This window comes from Pelecanus crispus, chromosome 10, assembly GCF_030463565.1.
Source record: "Pelecanus crispus isolate bPelCri1 chromosome 10, bPelCri1.pri, whole genome shotgun sequence".
Lineage (NCBI taxonomy): Eukaryota > Metazoa > Chordata > Aves > Pelecaniformes > Pelecanidae > Pelecanus > Pelecanus crispus.
Window position 1 is genome coordinate 18,268,105 of NC_134652.1, and position 14,612 is coordinate 18,282,716.

General features: G+C 37.3%; 1 protein-coding gene across 1 annotated transcript in view; it reads left to right on the forward strand.

Moving 5' to 3' along the window:
• Positions 1 to 808: 808 nt before the first annotated feature.
• The window catches only part of BLNK (B cell linker), a 103,236-nt gene continuing 89,432 nt past the window's right edge, over positions 809 to 14,612 (forward strand). The window contains exons 1-2 of the mRNA XM_075717695.1: positions 809 to 907; positions 5,757 to 5,819. Of these exons, the coding sequence (XP_075573810.1) occupies positions 833 to 907; positions 5,757 to 5,819 (138 nt within the window). The 5' untranslated portion in view covers positions 809 to 832. The remainder of the gene's footprint in view (positions 908 to 5,756; positions 5,820 to 14,612) is intronic.

The window sequence follows — 14,612 nt, forward strand, 5'->3', positions numbered from 1 at the left end:
CCTTGCCTTGTTTCTGTACAGTTTCCTAGGTAGCTCACTTCTGACCATAGTCAGAAAAGAAGATGCTGGGCTGGATGAGCTTATGGTCTGACTCAGTACAAGCATTTTATGTTAGCCCTACCTTTTACAAAGATAACGTATCACTGGAATGAATTTATTGATATTTTGTTCTTTAGCAGTAATAACAATGACAGGGAAAAAAAACCCAAACCAACAAAACAAAAAAACCAACCCCAAAACTTTAGATCGTACATCATCTTAGAGTAATTGCGTGATTTATTCAAGCCCAAAAGTATGATGCCCGGACTTGACATAAAGAATGAGATTATATGATGTGACAATATGGAACTAAAAGTTCTGCAACTGAGTTCTAATTTTTCTGTCTAAACACCACAGCACAATATGTCAAAACCCACAAGCAAGTCACATGCAATCTGAAGGCAGATCCAAGCAGCTGGATCAAGGAGTTCAAAGTAGGTAAGAGACACCTATCACTAACTGTTTTTGTAATAGATATGAAAAATAGTTTCCATATTTAAACCTCTAAGATGCTGATGACTCAAATATTTTATACACTGATTTTCAGCAACGACAGATATTTGCATATGTTGATATAATAACTTACAGTTTCCTTATACTGGAAAGAGTCACTCAGAATAATATTGATACTTCCTAAATCACCCTTTATAGGCGTTCACTTCAAGTGAGCAAACAGGAAAAAAGTTGCAAAAAGGACTTCCTCCTAGGATTTCTACAGTAGCTCAGTAAAAACCAGTGAAGCAACAGTGCAGTGTTACTCACACAGATCAAGTGTTTCTCACTGGATAGCAACATGGCCACAAAACTACCATCTCAAGATGAATTTGAGAACTGGACAGTTTTTCAAGTTGCAGATCTCCTAAGACAGGTACTGTATGTATATGTAACACATGAGACAGTCCAGCCTATATTCAGCTAGCAGAAACTCTTACTGGATTTATCTTTGAAAAACAGGTATCTTATCCTAAATCTAGCACAGATATTCAGAAGTACTGAAAATAGATTAGTCAGCACTTGTTGCCCCCAAGAACTTATTAATATTATGTGAGTTTCTTGGTGCTCTCCTTTTTTATAGAAGTTTAATTTGTGGAAGAAGCTGCTAGCTAAGATCTCCTACATGGCAAATCATATAAAAATGTTTGCTCACAGGGATATTTCTTATAATAGAAAAGGTATTTCATGCTCCAATTTATTTCCTGCTGGGAAGAAATAACCATTTCACTGAAAGTGGGTCTAGATTTTATATTTGAATATTGCTTTAAAATTTACAGCTTGTCAATAAGAATCTACTGTTCATCTTTTCTTCTCAATGCATATATACCCACAGTAGTTGCTAGACGTTGCTTAAGTTTAAGGTACTTGAGGTTTTTTAATTACTCATTCCTTTGTCTGCTTGTACCTTTCCTAGTTCTGCAATGTCCTTTCTAGTATATGTAAAATAACCTGAATTGCACAAAATATTCCAAGCTTGTCTTCAGTCATCCTTTCATTACTTGAATAATCTCCTCAAGATATATAAAATATATCATCCCTGATACATCCTTTTTTTTTTGATATGAGATTTTTCCTTGTAACTTACTGAATACTATGACTCAGGTTTTAGACTTCTGCCTGTAACTTACTTACATGAAGTCCATTCACTGCATTTTGATATATAGTCTCATTTTACATTCCTTTTGGGGTTTTTTAATGCAAGTTTCTCATATGATTTTATATATACAACTTTTCTGTCTTGTGTTCATCTTACTTCTAACTGTAGAAGCACCAATCTTTTCCAGTTCCTGCTTTACACCAACAGTGAGAATTTATTGTCATTAAGGTTTCTCATCCTTTTCAATTGAAGGAGCATACAGTCATCTTCAAGAGAAATAGTACAGTGTTATGAAGTGTTTCTACAAGAGTTCCATCTGTAGCCACATAAAAAGCAGGCCGAAGTTTAAAATGTTCATTTTTTAAATTATTTTTCCATTTTGCCGTGTGCATAAATACATATGCTCATGCATGTACAATTAAAAAAAAAACCACAACAGTTTTACAATGCAGATGTATCACAGGTGGACCATTGTCCCTACATTGAGAAAGCTAACCTGGTTCCATGGAATTAATGCATACCATAATGATAATGTATGAGCTAAACTGCAAACTTATTACTGTGAACAGCTACTCAGAGGATTAATTAGCTCAAAGCCTTTCAGCTTAAAGGAAATCAGACTAATTAATAGAAGATATAATGATTTTAAAGTACCCTGTAATTCTACAGCAGAATACAAGACAAAAAATTAGTAACAATTGTTCAGCAACTCAGAGACTTCCAGGGAATTTTCAGCAGGCATGCCATAACTACTGGCTTCATACTTGTTAAGAGAGACTCTTCCAACTTTATAAAAAGCTGTTAATGCCTATGCTTACACTCACATCACTGATTAAAGCAGCTAAGTGATCTAATTACTACAGTACAACCAGCATTAAGTGCTTGGCCATTCTGCGTATCAGACTAGCACTGGAGAGTAGTGGCCATTTGCCTGCGGCCACCATGTACAGAGCTGTTCAGCTCCTGCTACCAGAGCCTGAGCACCAGGTACTGCCATCATTTCTACAGTCAGCCAACGTGCCTGTGCTAAATCCCCCCTGCCAGAGACTGGGTGTACACAAACATGAACGCTAAAATAATGCTGTTAAGGTTGCAGAAACAAGCACTCAATTTTAAAAGTGCCAGAAGTGGGATTACCTCTATAACCTGAATTTGCCCCCTTTGACATACACATTACGATAGTCTGTAATCGCTCCTTTGTGTGCTACCTTTTCCATTCACAAAAAACTGCCTCTTTCAACACGGAGAAGCCTGTGTGTTTTGTACGCTACTCTGGGCCATTACAGAAATCGTAAGGTACGCAAGGCCAGGGCTTGCTGAAAGAGACAGAATTAATTCATGGTAATGTCGATTCAATTCTGTCTTGAAATATCAGATTCTGTCACTGCCACTCAGCATTTTTACCTGAAGCCATGTAAGTCACCGAGAAAAAAACATGACATTTCCTGAGGGCTTGACTTGAAATTCCAGGCTCTGATTTGCAGGAGTGGTGAGAGGCGAGAGTTGTACCCACCATGGCAGCTCTCCTCAGAAGGTAAAAATGCCAAAATATTGAGTATGCAAATATACACGTATATCTCACAGATCCTACATAGCTCTAGTTAGGCATCCAAAACCACTGGATACTCTATGAGTTTTATTTCCCATGCACCTCAACTCCCCCCTTACTAATAGTTTTCATCTCACAGGGTGGTCTTAGAAAATGCAGTTAATTAATGTTTCTGAAGCACTCAGACAATAAAATGAGTGCTGTAGAACAGCTCAGGGCGGGGGGCAGGAGGGGGGGCGAAATCATTCAGGGTTCACAGAGGTTTGAATACTGCGCGGTACAGGTGTACAAGATAGCAGACAAGCAGTGAAGCAGTGAGCACTGAACAAAACGTGATATATTGAACAGCAGTTCCGGAAATTCACATCAGCTTTTATGTGCTGTGACTGAGGCTGGGTCTTCTAGAAGAGATATACTGAGGTTGGTGCCATAATATATATGTACAAGACATATGTACATACATACAGTGTAATTTTGGCATTTCCTTTTCTTTTGCAGACTTAATGATGTTTCCAAAACAGATTTTTGTGTATCATAAGCACAGAAGTTATTAACTAGCAATTCTGCAAAGTGTTTCCAGCCTTACAAAAGGCATTTTGTATAAAATCAATAGCCTCACTAGTAAAAAATAATTAACCCCATTGATTTTGCTTTTTTCTTCATAAATAAGTGAAGATAATAATGGAAGCCTGCTAGTCATGCACATGTACTTACTCCCCTGTTATCTTGCATCTACACTATAATTGCATCAACACTAAGATATTCCAGGTGCATTCAGAGTTTATCTACTTGGTCTCCATTTGCCATGCAGCCTAGTCCCTCTCCTCAGTACAGATCTTAACGCTATGGAGTTAATGCATTTGTAAGAAAATGAAAAGTTCAGCGGTCGTCACTAAACACCGGTAGTGAGACATCTGCTTGTCTGACAAGCTAATGATGTAAAAAGATCAAATTTTCCCTTACACAAAAGTTACACGCTTGATTAATAGCATAAGGCAAAGCACAACAGCAGCTCATCAGAGCCAATAACCGGAGACAGAGCCAATCACTAGAAATAGATAGGCAAAAGCCAAGAGCAGAAACTGTTCATTACCTTGATTCTTTGCCTCTCCAGCAACATCAGTGCAACTGATGGCAAATTAACACATCCCACAACCAACCATTGGTCCAACACCTACAGAACCCTCTCCTTTGAATTGTGATCTACTCTGTACTGCAAACAAGCAGCACTCTCCCAGTCATAGTATAAAAGAACAATTTATAAACTCAAACAGAAATACTGGTTTATGGACATATATTCAGACAGTTTGTTTGGCCTAAGTATGGAATTTTCATATCAAAAAAGTAGATAAGATACACTTTCAAAGTTTCTAAGTGCGATCAGTTTCAAGTATTCTAGAAATGAAGGATTACATAAGAAAATCCACATATTTCTCTGAGAAAAATTTATTTTCACTAATATTCCTCTGTTAGTGTCTGAGTTAGTCATTACTGCTACTGAAATTTACAGCTAAGCATTACAAATACTAAAACTCTTGTAATGAGTGATACATTCTTAAAGATTTCATAGAATCTTAGAATACCTCAAATTGGAAGGGACCCATAAGAATCATCAAATCCAACTCCCTGCTCCTCCCAGGACTACCTAAAACTAAACCATGTGATTTCTAGGTTTCTTCTCCACTTTCCATGCATAACAGCGCAATTTCTTCAAAAAGCCAGGCTAAAACATCAGTGAAACTTTTAGGACATCTTTAGCCCTGTTCCATTCCTTACTGCTTTTTAATAAAGGAACTCCAAAGTGTCCATTTTTTTTCCAAATTACTATTTAGTTTCTGTCATAAAGAGGTACTACTTCTGGTCATTCCTGTTTCATTTTAGTTTATAATCAACACCAACTTTCTTAAAAAAACACCAACATCACAACTATGTTACAGAAAAGAAATCCTTTTTCTGAACCTGAATTCTTTCCAGCAATGCCCGTCTACCATGGGAACTGCAAGACACGCTTAGCCCAATTGTCTCGCGCTGAAGCCAAGCAGAGGCCAGTGCATACACAGGGTTGATAAACAGGCACGTAACAACAGAGCTTTCTCTTATATAGCCTTCATTTTCCAGCAGACAGTATTATAACCATTTCCTGAGGTGAAGGCATGACTACTGATGGTAGCTTGTGACACAAACTCTTTTAACGTGTTTTAATGCTGGCCTCCTCTTATCCCATAGCAATTAAACTTCTATAGTTTATTTCTATTGGGCTCTTTGTTCCATTTATGTTACCTTTGATGCTCCATAATTTCATCTTGTCCACTCTGTTCACAATTTTATCAGCCCTTACCCCCTGTAACCTTTCTTCCTAAGAAAGAGGTAATATCGTGTCTTATCTCTTATGTGGAAGTCACCACCTATTTCTAAGCATTATTGCTATTCTGTCCAATATTCTTTTTCTAATTATCCATGCCAAATAGTATAAAGATTTCCACAACCCCAAGCATTTGAGCATGGAAATATTCATTAGTTTGTTTACAAATGTCAAGTTTCATATTATTATAATAATTCTATTTTTTCTCACCTCAGTTTGGAATGCCTGAATCTGCTGTGGTTGTAGAAAAACTGGGCATGAATGGATCTCATTTCTTGGTAAGCAATTATTTCATAAGAGGTACTATACAAGCATATTTCAGTGTATGGCCAGGAAATAATCTGATATTTTCTTTCTTTGCACATACTTTGTCAATTACTCTAATTTCCTATTTTAGTGGGTTGATTTATGTCTCAGACGCGAGGAACACACACACACAACACAAATCCCAGCCAGCCCTTCTGCCCCTCCAGAGAATACAGATCTGCAGAATCAGCCATTAGCACACAACTGTGGCAGGAAATGTTTCATGAAATATGACTTAGAGGGGGTTGGGGTTTTCTTAAGAAAATATATATTGTAAAGCCATTGTTTAATTAAAAAGCTTTTTCATAAAACTTGCATGATTGAGAACATTTACTAGTACAGAATTCTACATGAATTTTACACTAAAAGTTTACAGATGCCAGGAATAATCTCTGAATAATTCTGATAACTTTCTTTCTTGACCTCTGTAGAAGTTTTTGCATAAGAGTGTGGTTAGTTGATTGCAACTAATTAGAAGAGAGGAATAGAATAATTCCTGGAACTGGGGCAGTTCCTCTACCATTAATTCCATTTGTGTAGCTAGACCTTTAAGATCTATTTAAAGGTAAAACAATTCTTATAATGTATTTATACGCTGCAGAGGAATTATATTTGCTTGGCACTTCATTGCTCAATAAAGCTGTTTCCTGGATGCATCAGGAGTTATATCTGCTGTTTCTGTTAACAAGGGCTCCAGTCCTGCACAGTGATTCATTAGACCACAGCTACTCAGGTGCATGCAGGTTCACTTTGTTTAAAACTGCATAGCCACAGAGTAAAATTGGGTTTTACTAAAAATTCGTGCTAGCATAGTAGGGCTAACAAATCTGCCAAATACAGACTGATTCCTGTCCCATTCATGCATTATAAAGTGAATCGCTAAAGGTGCTGTAATCTCCATTGTTGGATGAGATGGAGTGAAGTTAAAGCTAAGGGTGAATGTGTCGGCTTCTTTTGCCTGTTGCAAGTAAAACTGTGCAGCAGCAGTGGGAAAGGATATGAGAAACATTTTCAGACATTAGTGGTAACCTAATGAAAACACAAGTGAAAAAAGCAAGGGGAACAATGGATGATCTTTGGTGATGGTCTGCAATACAAAATTTTTAAAAAGCAATATGATTAAAAATGAAAGCGTTTGCTAGTATGTTCTCCAAACTATGTATTCTCTTTAACACATCTTTAAAGATTATTTTGCACTGCAGAAAACATGGCAGTATATGTGTGATACAGTTAGCCATATCCATTTTTGATAGCATTGTAGAGAAAATGAGACAGGTCTTGCACATGGGTAGTAACCTTCCTACAGCTTTCATGTGTTCTCTAATTGAACTTTCAGTAGTATTGTTAACATGATAAATCTGTAATAAGGTATGCTTGAAACAGAATTAATTATGACAATACTAAAAAAATAACTATTCAAGAACGTATATTTTGCTATCTTTAATGGCAATATTTGAGTAACTATGAGATGCTGTTCTCATATGTACAAGCTAATATACATATTAACTTGTAAGTAATTAAATCAATAGCCCACTGTTTTATTCCAAGCTCCTAGTCTAGTATACAAGAAGTCTATACTATTCCAGGAATGAAAAGTTCCTTCTCTGTTACCAGGTGTCTGATTTAGAAAGCACACCCTTAGCAGATCCACCTTAACAATATATGACACAGTAACCAGATGACTAAGGTACACACTTCCACTCAGAAAATCTGAGTTTCTGTGTATACCACTTAAAGCGTGATTCTCTACCTGGATCTACCGGTTTGTGCGGAGGTGTCTGGAAATCCAAAACTCCAAAATCCTGACTCTCTTATTGTGCCTATTTATTACCTTTGGCAAGAACGTTAGGTTTTGCACCTCACTTTATCATTCAGTTATAAGGCACATATGATTTACTTCACTACACTCTGCAAAGTCTTAACAGAAGTTCAATATCACCTTTGGACATTAAGCTAAAAGTCACTAGAGAAAAAGCTGGCCTTCTATCACTAGACAGCAATGAACAAAAAACCAAAAAAAACCCCCAAACAACAAACCAAGAAAAAAACAAAACCAGAGAACACTTCAGCAAGCCTGATGCCATCTACTAGATAGGAGTGGTAGGTTTACCTTCCCATATTAATAACATATAAAAAGCAAATACAAGTTTACCACTAATACACTTGTGCATAGAGACACTATGCACATGGGTAGATCTCTTGTGATGCATGCGCAGCATTTTCATGTGTCTACCCAATGTTAGATGGATATTTAAATGCAGATCTGTTTTTTGTGGTTTGTTTTTTGGGGGTTTTTTTGTTTGTTTATTTTTGGTTTTGTTTTTATGAGATTTGTTAGGTACCACTGGACAGAAAATTCCTTCTAGTCTGGCAGATAAAGAAGAAAGCAGCTCTCTTTGGTGTCTTCATAGAATCTTTTAGGTTAGAAAAGGCATTTAAGATCATTGAGTCCAACCATTAACCTAACACTGCCACGTCCACCACAAGACCATGTCCCTAAGCACCACATCTGCAAGTCTTTTAAATACCTCCAGGGATGGTGACTCCACCACTTCCCTGGACAGCTTGTTCCAATGCTTAACAACCCTTTTGGTAAAGAAATCTTTCCTAATATCCAATCTAAACCTCCCCTGGTGCAACTTGAAGCCGTTTCCTCTTGTCCTATCGCTTCCATGTGACTTTAGTGAACTTTCCCCCACCGCACATTCAGAGAGGCACAGTTTTCTGTTTTACCTTTGCAAGGTCTGAAAACCGGTCCTCTGTCCCTGGGCATTGCTGCAGAAAGCACGTAAGAGACTGCCTGTGAAGGTTGAGAGCACAGCCTGAGCAGAGCCAACTCTATGCCTACCAGCAGCCCTTCACGTTTCTCAGACGAGACCTTCTTCTCACCATAAAACTCCCCCGGCATGCCCCAAACCTCTGCCATGGTAGACACCTTAAGCACATGCAGCACAGGCTTTTTATATCAGTGAGATATGCCAAAATTCAGAGAGGCAACGCCCCTCTGGGGCAGGCAGTGCACTGGCCCGCTGGTGGGCCTCGCTGGCAGGTGTTTCCTAGAAAGCAATGCATACTGCCAGCGTGCTGCATGTTTATCACAGGATATAACCACCAACACACCAGGTGTGCCCCTGTTTCCTGTGTGGTTTCAGCAAGGACACTCATCTTTTTAATTTTTCCAAAGAAAGAATGTTGTCAAATTTGGGGAAATGCTGCAGAAAATAATTATCCTAAAGCTCACCACTTAACTAACACAAAACTTCTTAGGGGGCCTTCCTGTACAACACGTCCTTCAAGTCAAATGCAAATTACATTTTATTCGCAAGTGAATCAGATGGCTTTATCTGTACTAAGGTCTTTTTGAAGTTTAAGATGTTCAAAGTCAAGTCATGCAGGCACTGTAGCTACATAATCTATGATAAATTGGTGACAACACCTTAAATCAATTTTGACTGGTTTCAAAATAGAAATAGAGTAATCAACATTGATATGGTCATTTCTCTGAATATTTCTTGTCTTTGAGTGGCTAAAAGACCACCGACTTTTATAGTAATATCATATTCTGTTTTATAAACATACTGAGTATCAAACTGATCTTTTATAGGAAAGAAAATTACATGCATTTTATAAAAATTCAAAAGTAATAGCTCTTCCTTTACACTTCTGTAGAATCTAAAAACACAAAAGGGTGGTATATTAGATCTGAAGTGTACCATGAGTTTCATTTTTTATCAATAGTACTATACTTGTGATAGTTATTCAATATGCAGGTCACATCTAAATGATGCTAATCTAGACCTAATGTGCAAATCAGCATTTAGCCACAGCTGTGTTGCACAGAGCATATTATATTCTCTCTTGCTTTTTAATGTCTGAACTTGCTACACTGTACTCTGCTTTTCAGTTCCCTCTAAGAGTAGGTTGCTTGTTTGATGTTTTTTTTAAACTCTGTTTTGAATTCCCAGTGACAGATTGAAAAAGATATAAAAAAAAAAGAGTGAATTTTGACTTGAACTTCAGAACTGAAAAAAGGTAGGCTTTCTTATTGGATTTGTATATAGAAATTTACTAAAAGAAATCTCGAACATAGCAAAATGGTCAGACATTGATTCTAAAGAACTTTCATGTATTTCTCCTCTTTCTTGCTATTTCAAAATATGTTTGAATCACATGGCTGGCATATGAGTGCCTTGGAGAAAACCAGACCCATTTTCTTCACCAATACCCTATTGTGGATTTTTGAGTAATATTTAGAGAATGGAACCTGTGTCTTCCTGTGGAAGATTCACGCCTCCCTGATAGTGCAAAACACTGCCAGAGCTTGCCAGGTTCAACTCACCAAGGCTTTACTTTGACATCCATTTATGTCAGCCCTGCTACTGAGAAAAAACAACTATCATCACACATGGATGCTCGTTCCCATTTCTGCAATGCAAAAGCAGCAGATAGGAAAGGACAGGAACCTCACCTGCTTTCTCTAGTGACCACAATGACCAAACACACCACACCTAGAGCTCCTGTGTTGCTATGTCAATGTTGCAGAGTCCCACAAGACCTAAAATCACTTCCCCAGTTTCCCAATACTGTCAGTGGTATTTTAGCAGCATGGGGTAGGGGAACAGGTGGAAGGACAGATTAAAATCAGTTTTGGCTGCTTGGATATCTGTTAGGAAAGAGCTAACCAGCATCAGGTTCTGTTCAATTGGATCTGATATCCATCCCTGTATACTTAGTTTTACAAATAAAATTTAGACCATGACAGCCTTGAGTTTCCAGGGTGGGGAGGGGGAAGTTTTCTAGGTCCTACATAAACAACAGAATAAGAAAATTAATCAGCAGAAATTAGAAACTTAAACAACAAAATAAGAAGCTTGCTAAGTACTTCTTTATAACTGAATTCCCCGGGGAAAGGGCCAAAAACTCCTTTGTAGTGTTTTCCCCAGGTATCAAGCAAGCACAGAAAGCTTGCATATAGGCAAGGTCCAGGGAAACGTGATGCAAGTTGCAGGTACTGCTGAGTCACACTCTCGGGCTGGCTGTCGACATCTAAATGCCACAGCTCCACAGCCAGGTTTTAAGAGTATACCACTTATCTCAGAAAGCCATTTAAAAAAAAGTTTTTTTACAATCACACAAAACCTCAGTATTAACATTTTGTGGTACCCAAGTGTTTTGCGTGTGTAGAAGTGATGTAGGCATTGTTTGTCCTGCCTTTGGCAAGCACACGAGGTCCCCAATGGCAAAACCCAACAATTGCTCCCCACAGAAAAGTGATGTTACAAAAATACATATTTTCAGCTGCAAAACATGATTAGGCCATGTTACTGCAATAATTTAATTCCATTTTTGCACAATTTCTATTCTTCTGACATTCTTTTCTTCTATTCACATTTATCTACCACCTGACACGTGCCCCCCCTCCTTTCCCCAGTACACTTTGCAGGAGCTGAGCCCCTCTGTCTCCCCCAACTTTACACATCCTTGCCTTAGGTGCCTTCCAACACTAGTGCTTTACTTCTGCTTGGCTTTTAGCCAGACTCCTCCTTCCCTTTTCTCCTCACTTAGGTCCTATTGTTCATGAAAGGAAATTTCTCCTGGTGACATTTCTCATTGACTTGCAGTCCTACAGGCTTTCCTCATTTCCATCCTTCTCAGCTGTAGAGGTTCCCCATCAGAGGCAGCTGAGCTGCCTCAGATATGAAAGGTATTTTTTCAGAAACACCTTCATTTCCAGGTATTTCTACAGACTCTGGGCTCACCTTCTCTATGAAGAGCCTAGATAGTTGTAGGAGCGAGGCACCTTAAGAGCTTGAACTCTTTTGTGCAAAGACAAGTGATCTTGGCACCTATCCCTATAGCAAGTGCTTTACAGATTTTGAAAACGCTGTTTAAAAAAAAGCTGTTTCAAATGAAAGTTTCTCAGAGCAGGTGGAAACTGAAAACAGTTTCTCCTCAGGGGAGGCGGATGCAAAACATTCAAATGGAAGGTAGAAAATGTAACAAAGAGCAGAGAAGTGCAATCTTTGCCCTTTACCAGTTCTTGCAGAGCAATGCAAGGGGGCTGCCAACAAAGGGGTAGTTTGCAACAGCTTCTTAGGTCGCCCTGATCATCATCAGCTATCAAGTAGGGAGGGGTTTAGCTGTTTCTTGCTGTTTCTAACCAAATCAGAAACTGTTTCTAAAAGCAGAATCACAAGTACTTAAGTAATTTCAAAAAGAGGAAAATGATAAGAACATACCACAGAAAGGATGCAAATGTTGTTAAACATATAAAGTAACTAGAATCAAAGAGTGACCTTAAAGAGATGATGGCTGAAAGGGAGATATTTTACAGCTTAGCGCATCTGCTGCTTATCAATCATCTTCAATTAAGTAGTAAGGTACAATGGCATTACATATTCATGTATCTTCAACAAAGAATAAGGCATCTGTAAAAGCCAAAACTGCATATTTATCCTTATTCTTCAAAAACAAAAAAAGATAAATATGAAGGTAGGTTACTGAATGTAGATATAATTTCTGAAATATAGGGCACTGTGAAGTTATGCATCATTATTGACACATAAGAACACAAGTGATTTCAGCTATCAATTTATTAACTTCAAAATATATTCATATTAGTAGACAAAACACTCAAAATATTAGACTAAGATAAAGTCAAACATTGTTATCACCAGACTCCCATGAATGTTACCTTCGAAAATGAATTTGTATCCAATCATTTTGAATTGTTTTCCTGCTAAGTATTTTCAAATATCTCAAAAGCAATTTAATAAACCTGTCTAACACCATGATCTAGCAATGTAATCCTGTAGTAAGACATTCTGAGCCAGTGCAAAAGTAATCTTTGCAGGAGTGGCCCCTTAATTTTTTCTGAGACAAAAGAACATTTCTATTCATATTCCAAATGCTGCTGCCAGAAATGATTTGAACATAAATTTGTTTGTTTTATGCAGTAGCTGTGAATGATGGGAAGTGCTTGTCTGTTTTCCAGTCTTTAAGCTCTGGCACACAACAATCCAATCAAATTCTAAATGTCAAATTATTCATAATTACATTAAATATGGATTAAAGGAATATCTTTTGATGCAGAATTCTTTGCTCTTAAAGTTTACTGATAACTTTAAATGTTATTAAAAATATCCTTCAAGTTTTGTGGACCTTTCAAATTCAAGGAACATGAAAAAGAATGTGAGAAGTTGTGGAAATTTTTAAGCCATTGTGTCATAGTTTCCAACATTTACTTTGTAAGCCCTGAGCTGAAAAATAGAAAGAAATCCGCACAGTCTCAGGCTTTCCAGTTTTGAACTTCCTCCTGTTTCTGCTTTATTAAAACATCCCAGTTATATAAATGCTCCCTCTCTGAGATCATTTTAGCAAATTGTCTTCAGAGACAATTTGTGATTTGAAGAATCTTCATTTTGGGTGCTTTTGTACTCCTTCCTTCCTGAAAATCAGGAGCTTTTACAATGCATGCGAGTTGGAACTTCACAACACTAATGCCTAAAATCATTAGTCATTTTTCAAAATCTAGCCAGAAACTATAATCACTCTCCCATTGTTAAATACCAGCTGCTAACCATTTCAGAAACCTTCCAGAGTCCCTAAAATGTCAGAATTTAGTCCTTCTGCTTTCATATTAGCTGTTTCCAATACAGGGCTATAAATTCCTAATTCTCCACTCTTTATTTTATGCTTGAAGAGGCAGGTGAGTGTGGGAAGCTGATACTAAAGTGGCAAGTTCATTTTTTCATTGTTTATCTTCTGTACAGGACTGGTCTTACAAAAAAAAAAACCAAAAAAACATCAGTAGGCAAAGGCATATTGTAAGTTACATAAAGATTATTTAATGAAGTAATTATAAGTTTCAGTGAGCAAGTCCCACAGGAAGTCAGCAAAATATCTCAAGCAGAGAAGACAGCAGGTTTTCTCTTCTCCCAATACATACTTTTCTTACTAAAAGTACTTATACATATATAATGCATATATGAATGGACCAAATTTGTCATTACATACTGATACCTGCAGCTCTAGTGATGCAAAGCTACCAAACTAGAAAATTATAGGCAGTTTTGTCTATGTTTGTCTGAATATCACTCAAGACAGAGAGCAGTTGGAAAGCATTAGCTGACTCTGGCTTGTAGAAGCATTTGAGGAAGTTTTTTAAAAGAGAATGAGAAAGACCTGAACTAACTGGTGGGAACATCAGTTACAGAAGGAAATGCTACTTGCAAATTGATTATTGTTTCCTATCAACCCAAAATGACTGAAAGAGATTAGAGAATTAAAAAAAGAAAAAAAGTCTTTTGTTCCTACTGTACATCCACAGCAGTTATATGTACAAGCCAATTTATTAACAACAGAGCCCATGCTGGTTCTATGAAAGGGTGTGTTGCATCAGAAGTTGCAGGTACAAGAAAGCAAAGCCGAAACTAAATCAGGAGGTAACAGATGTGTCCATAAGAAGGGAAAGCCTAAGCCCGTTTGATTTTTCTAGTCTCATATCTATATGACATCTCACATACATCTTTAATACAGTGAGGGAAACAGTAAAAATCTTATGTTCATTTTTGTGTTCTATTTCTTTTTGTATGTAACCTTTGTATGATTAGAAATTTTAATTTATAAGAAAATTTACTCTCACAACATCAATTTATAATGGTGTAGAGTTTATCTAGATGGTACCATTTTTAAGAATAAAAACAAATACTGGAAATCTAGGAATCATTTAACAAAAGAATAGCAGTGAGGACATTAGGTTATAC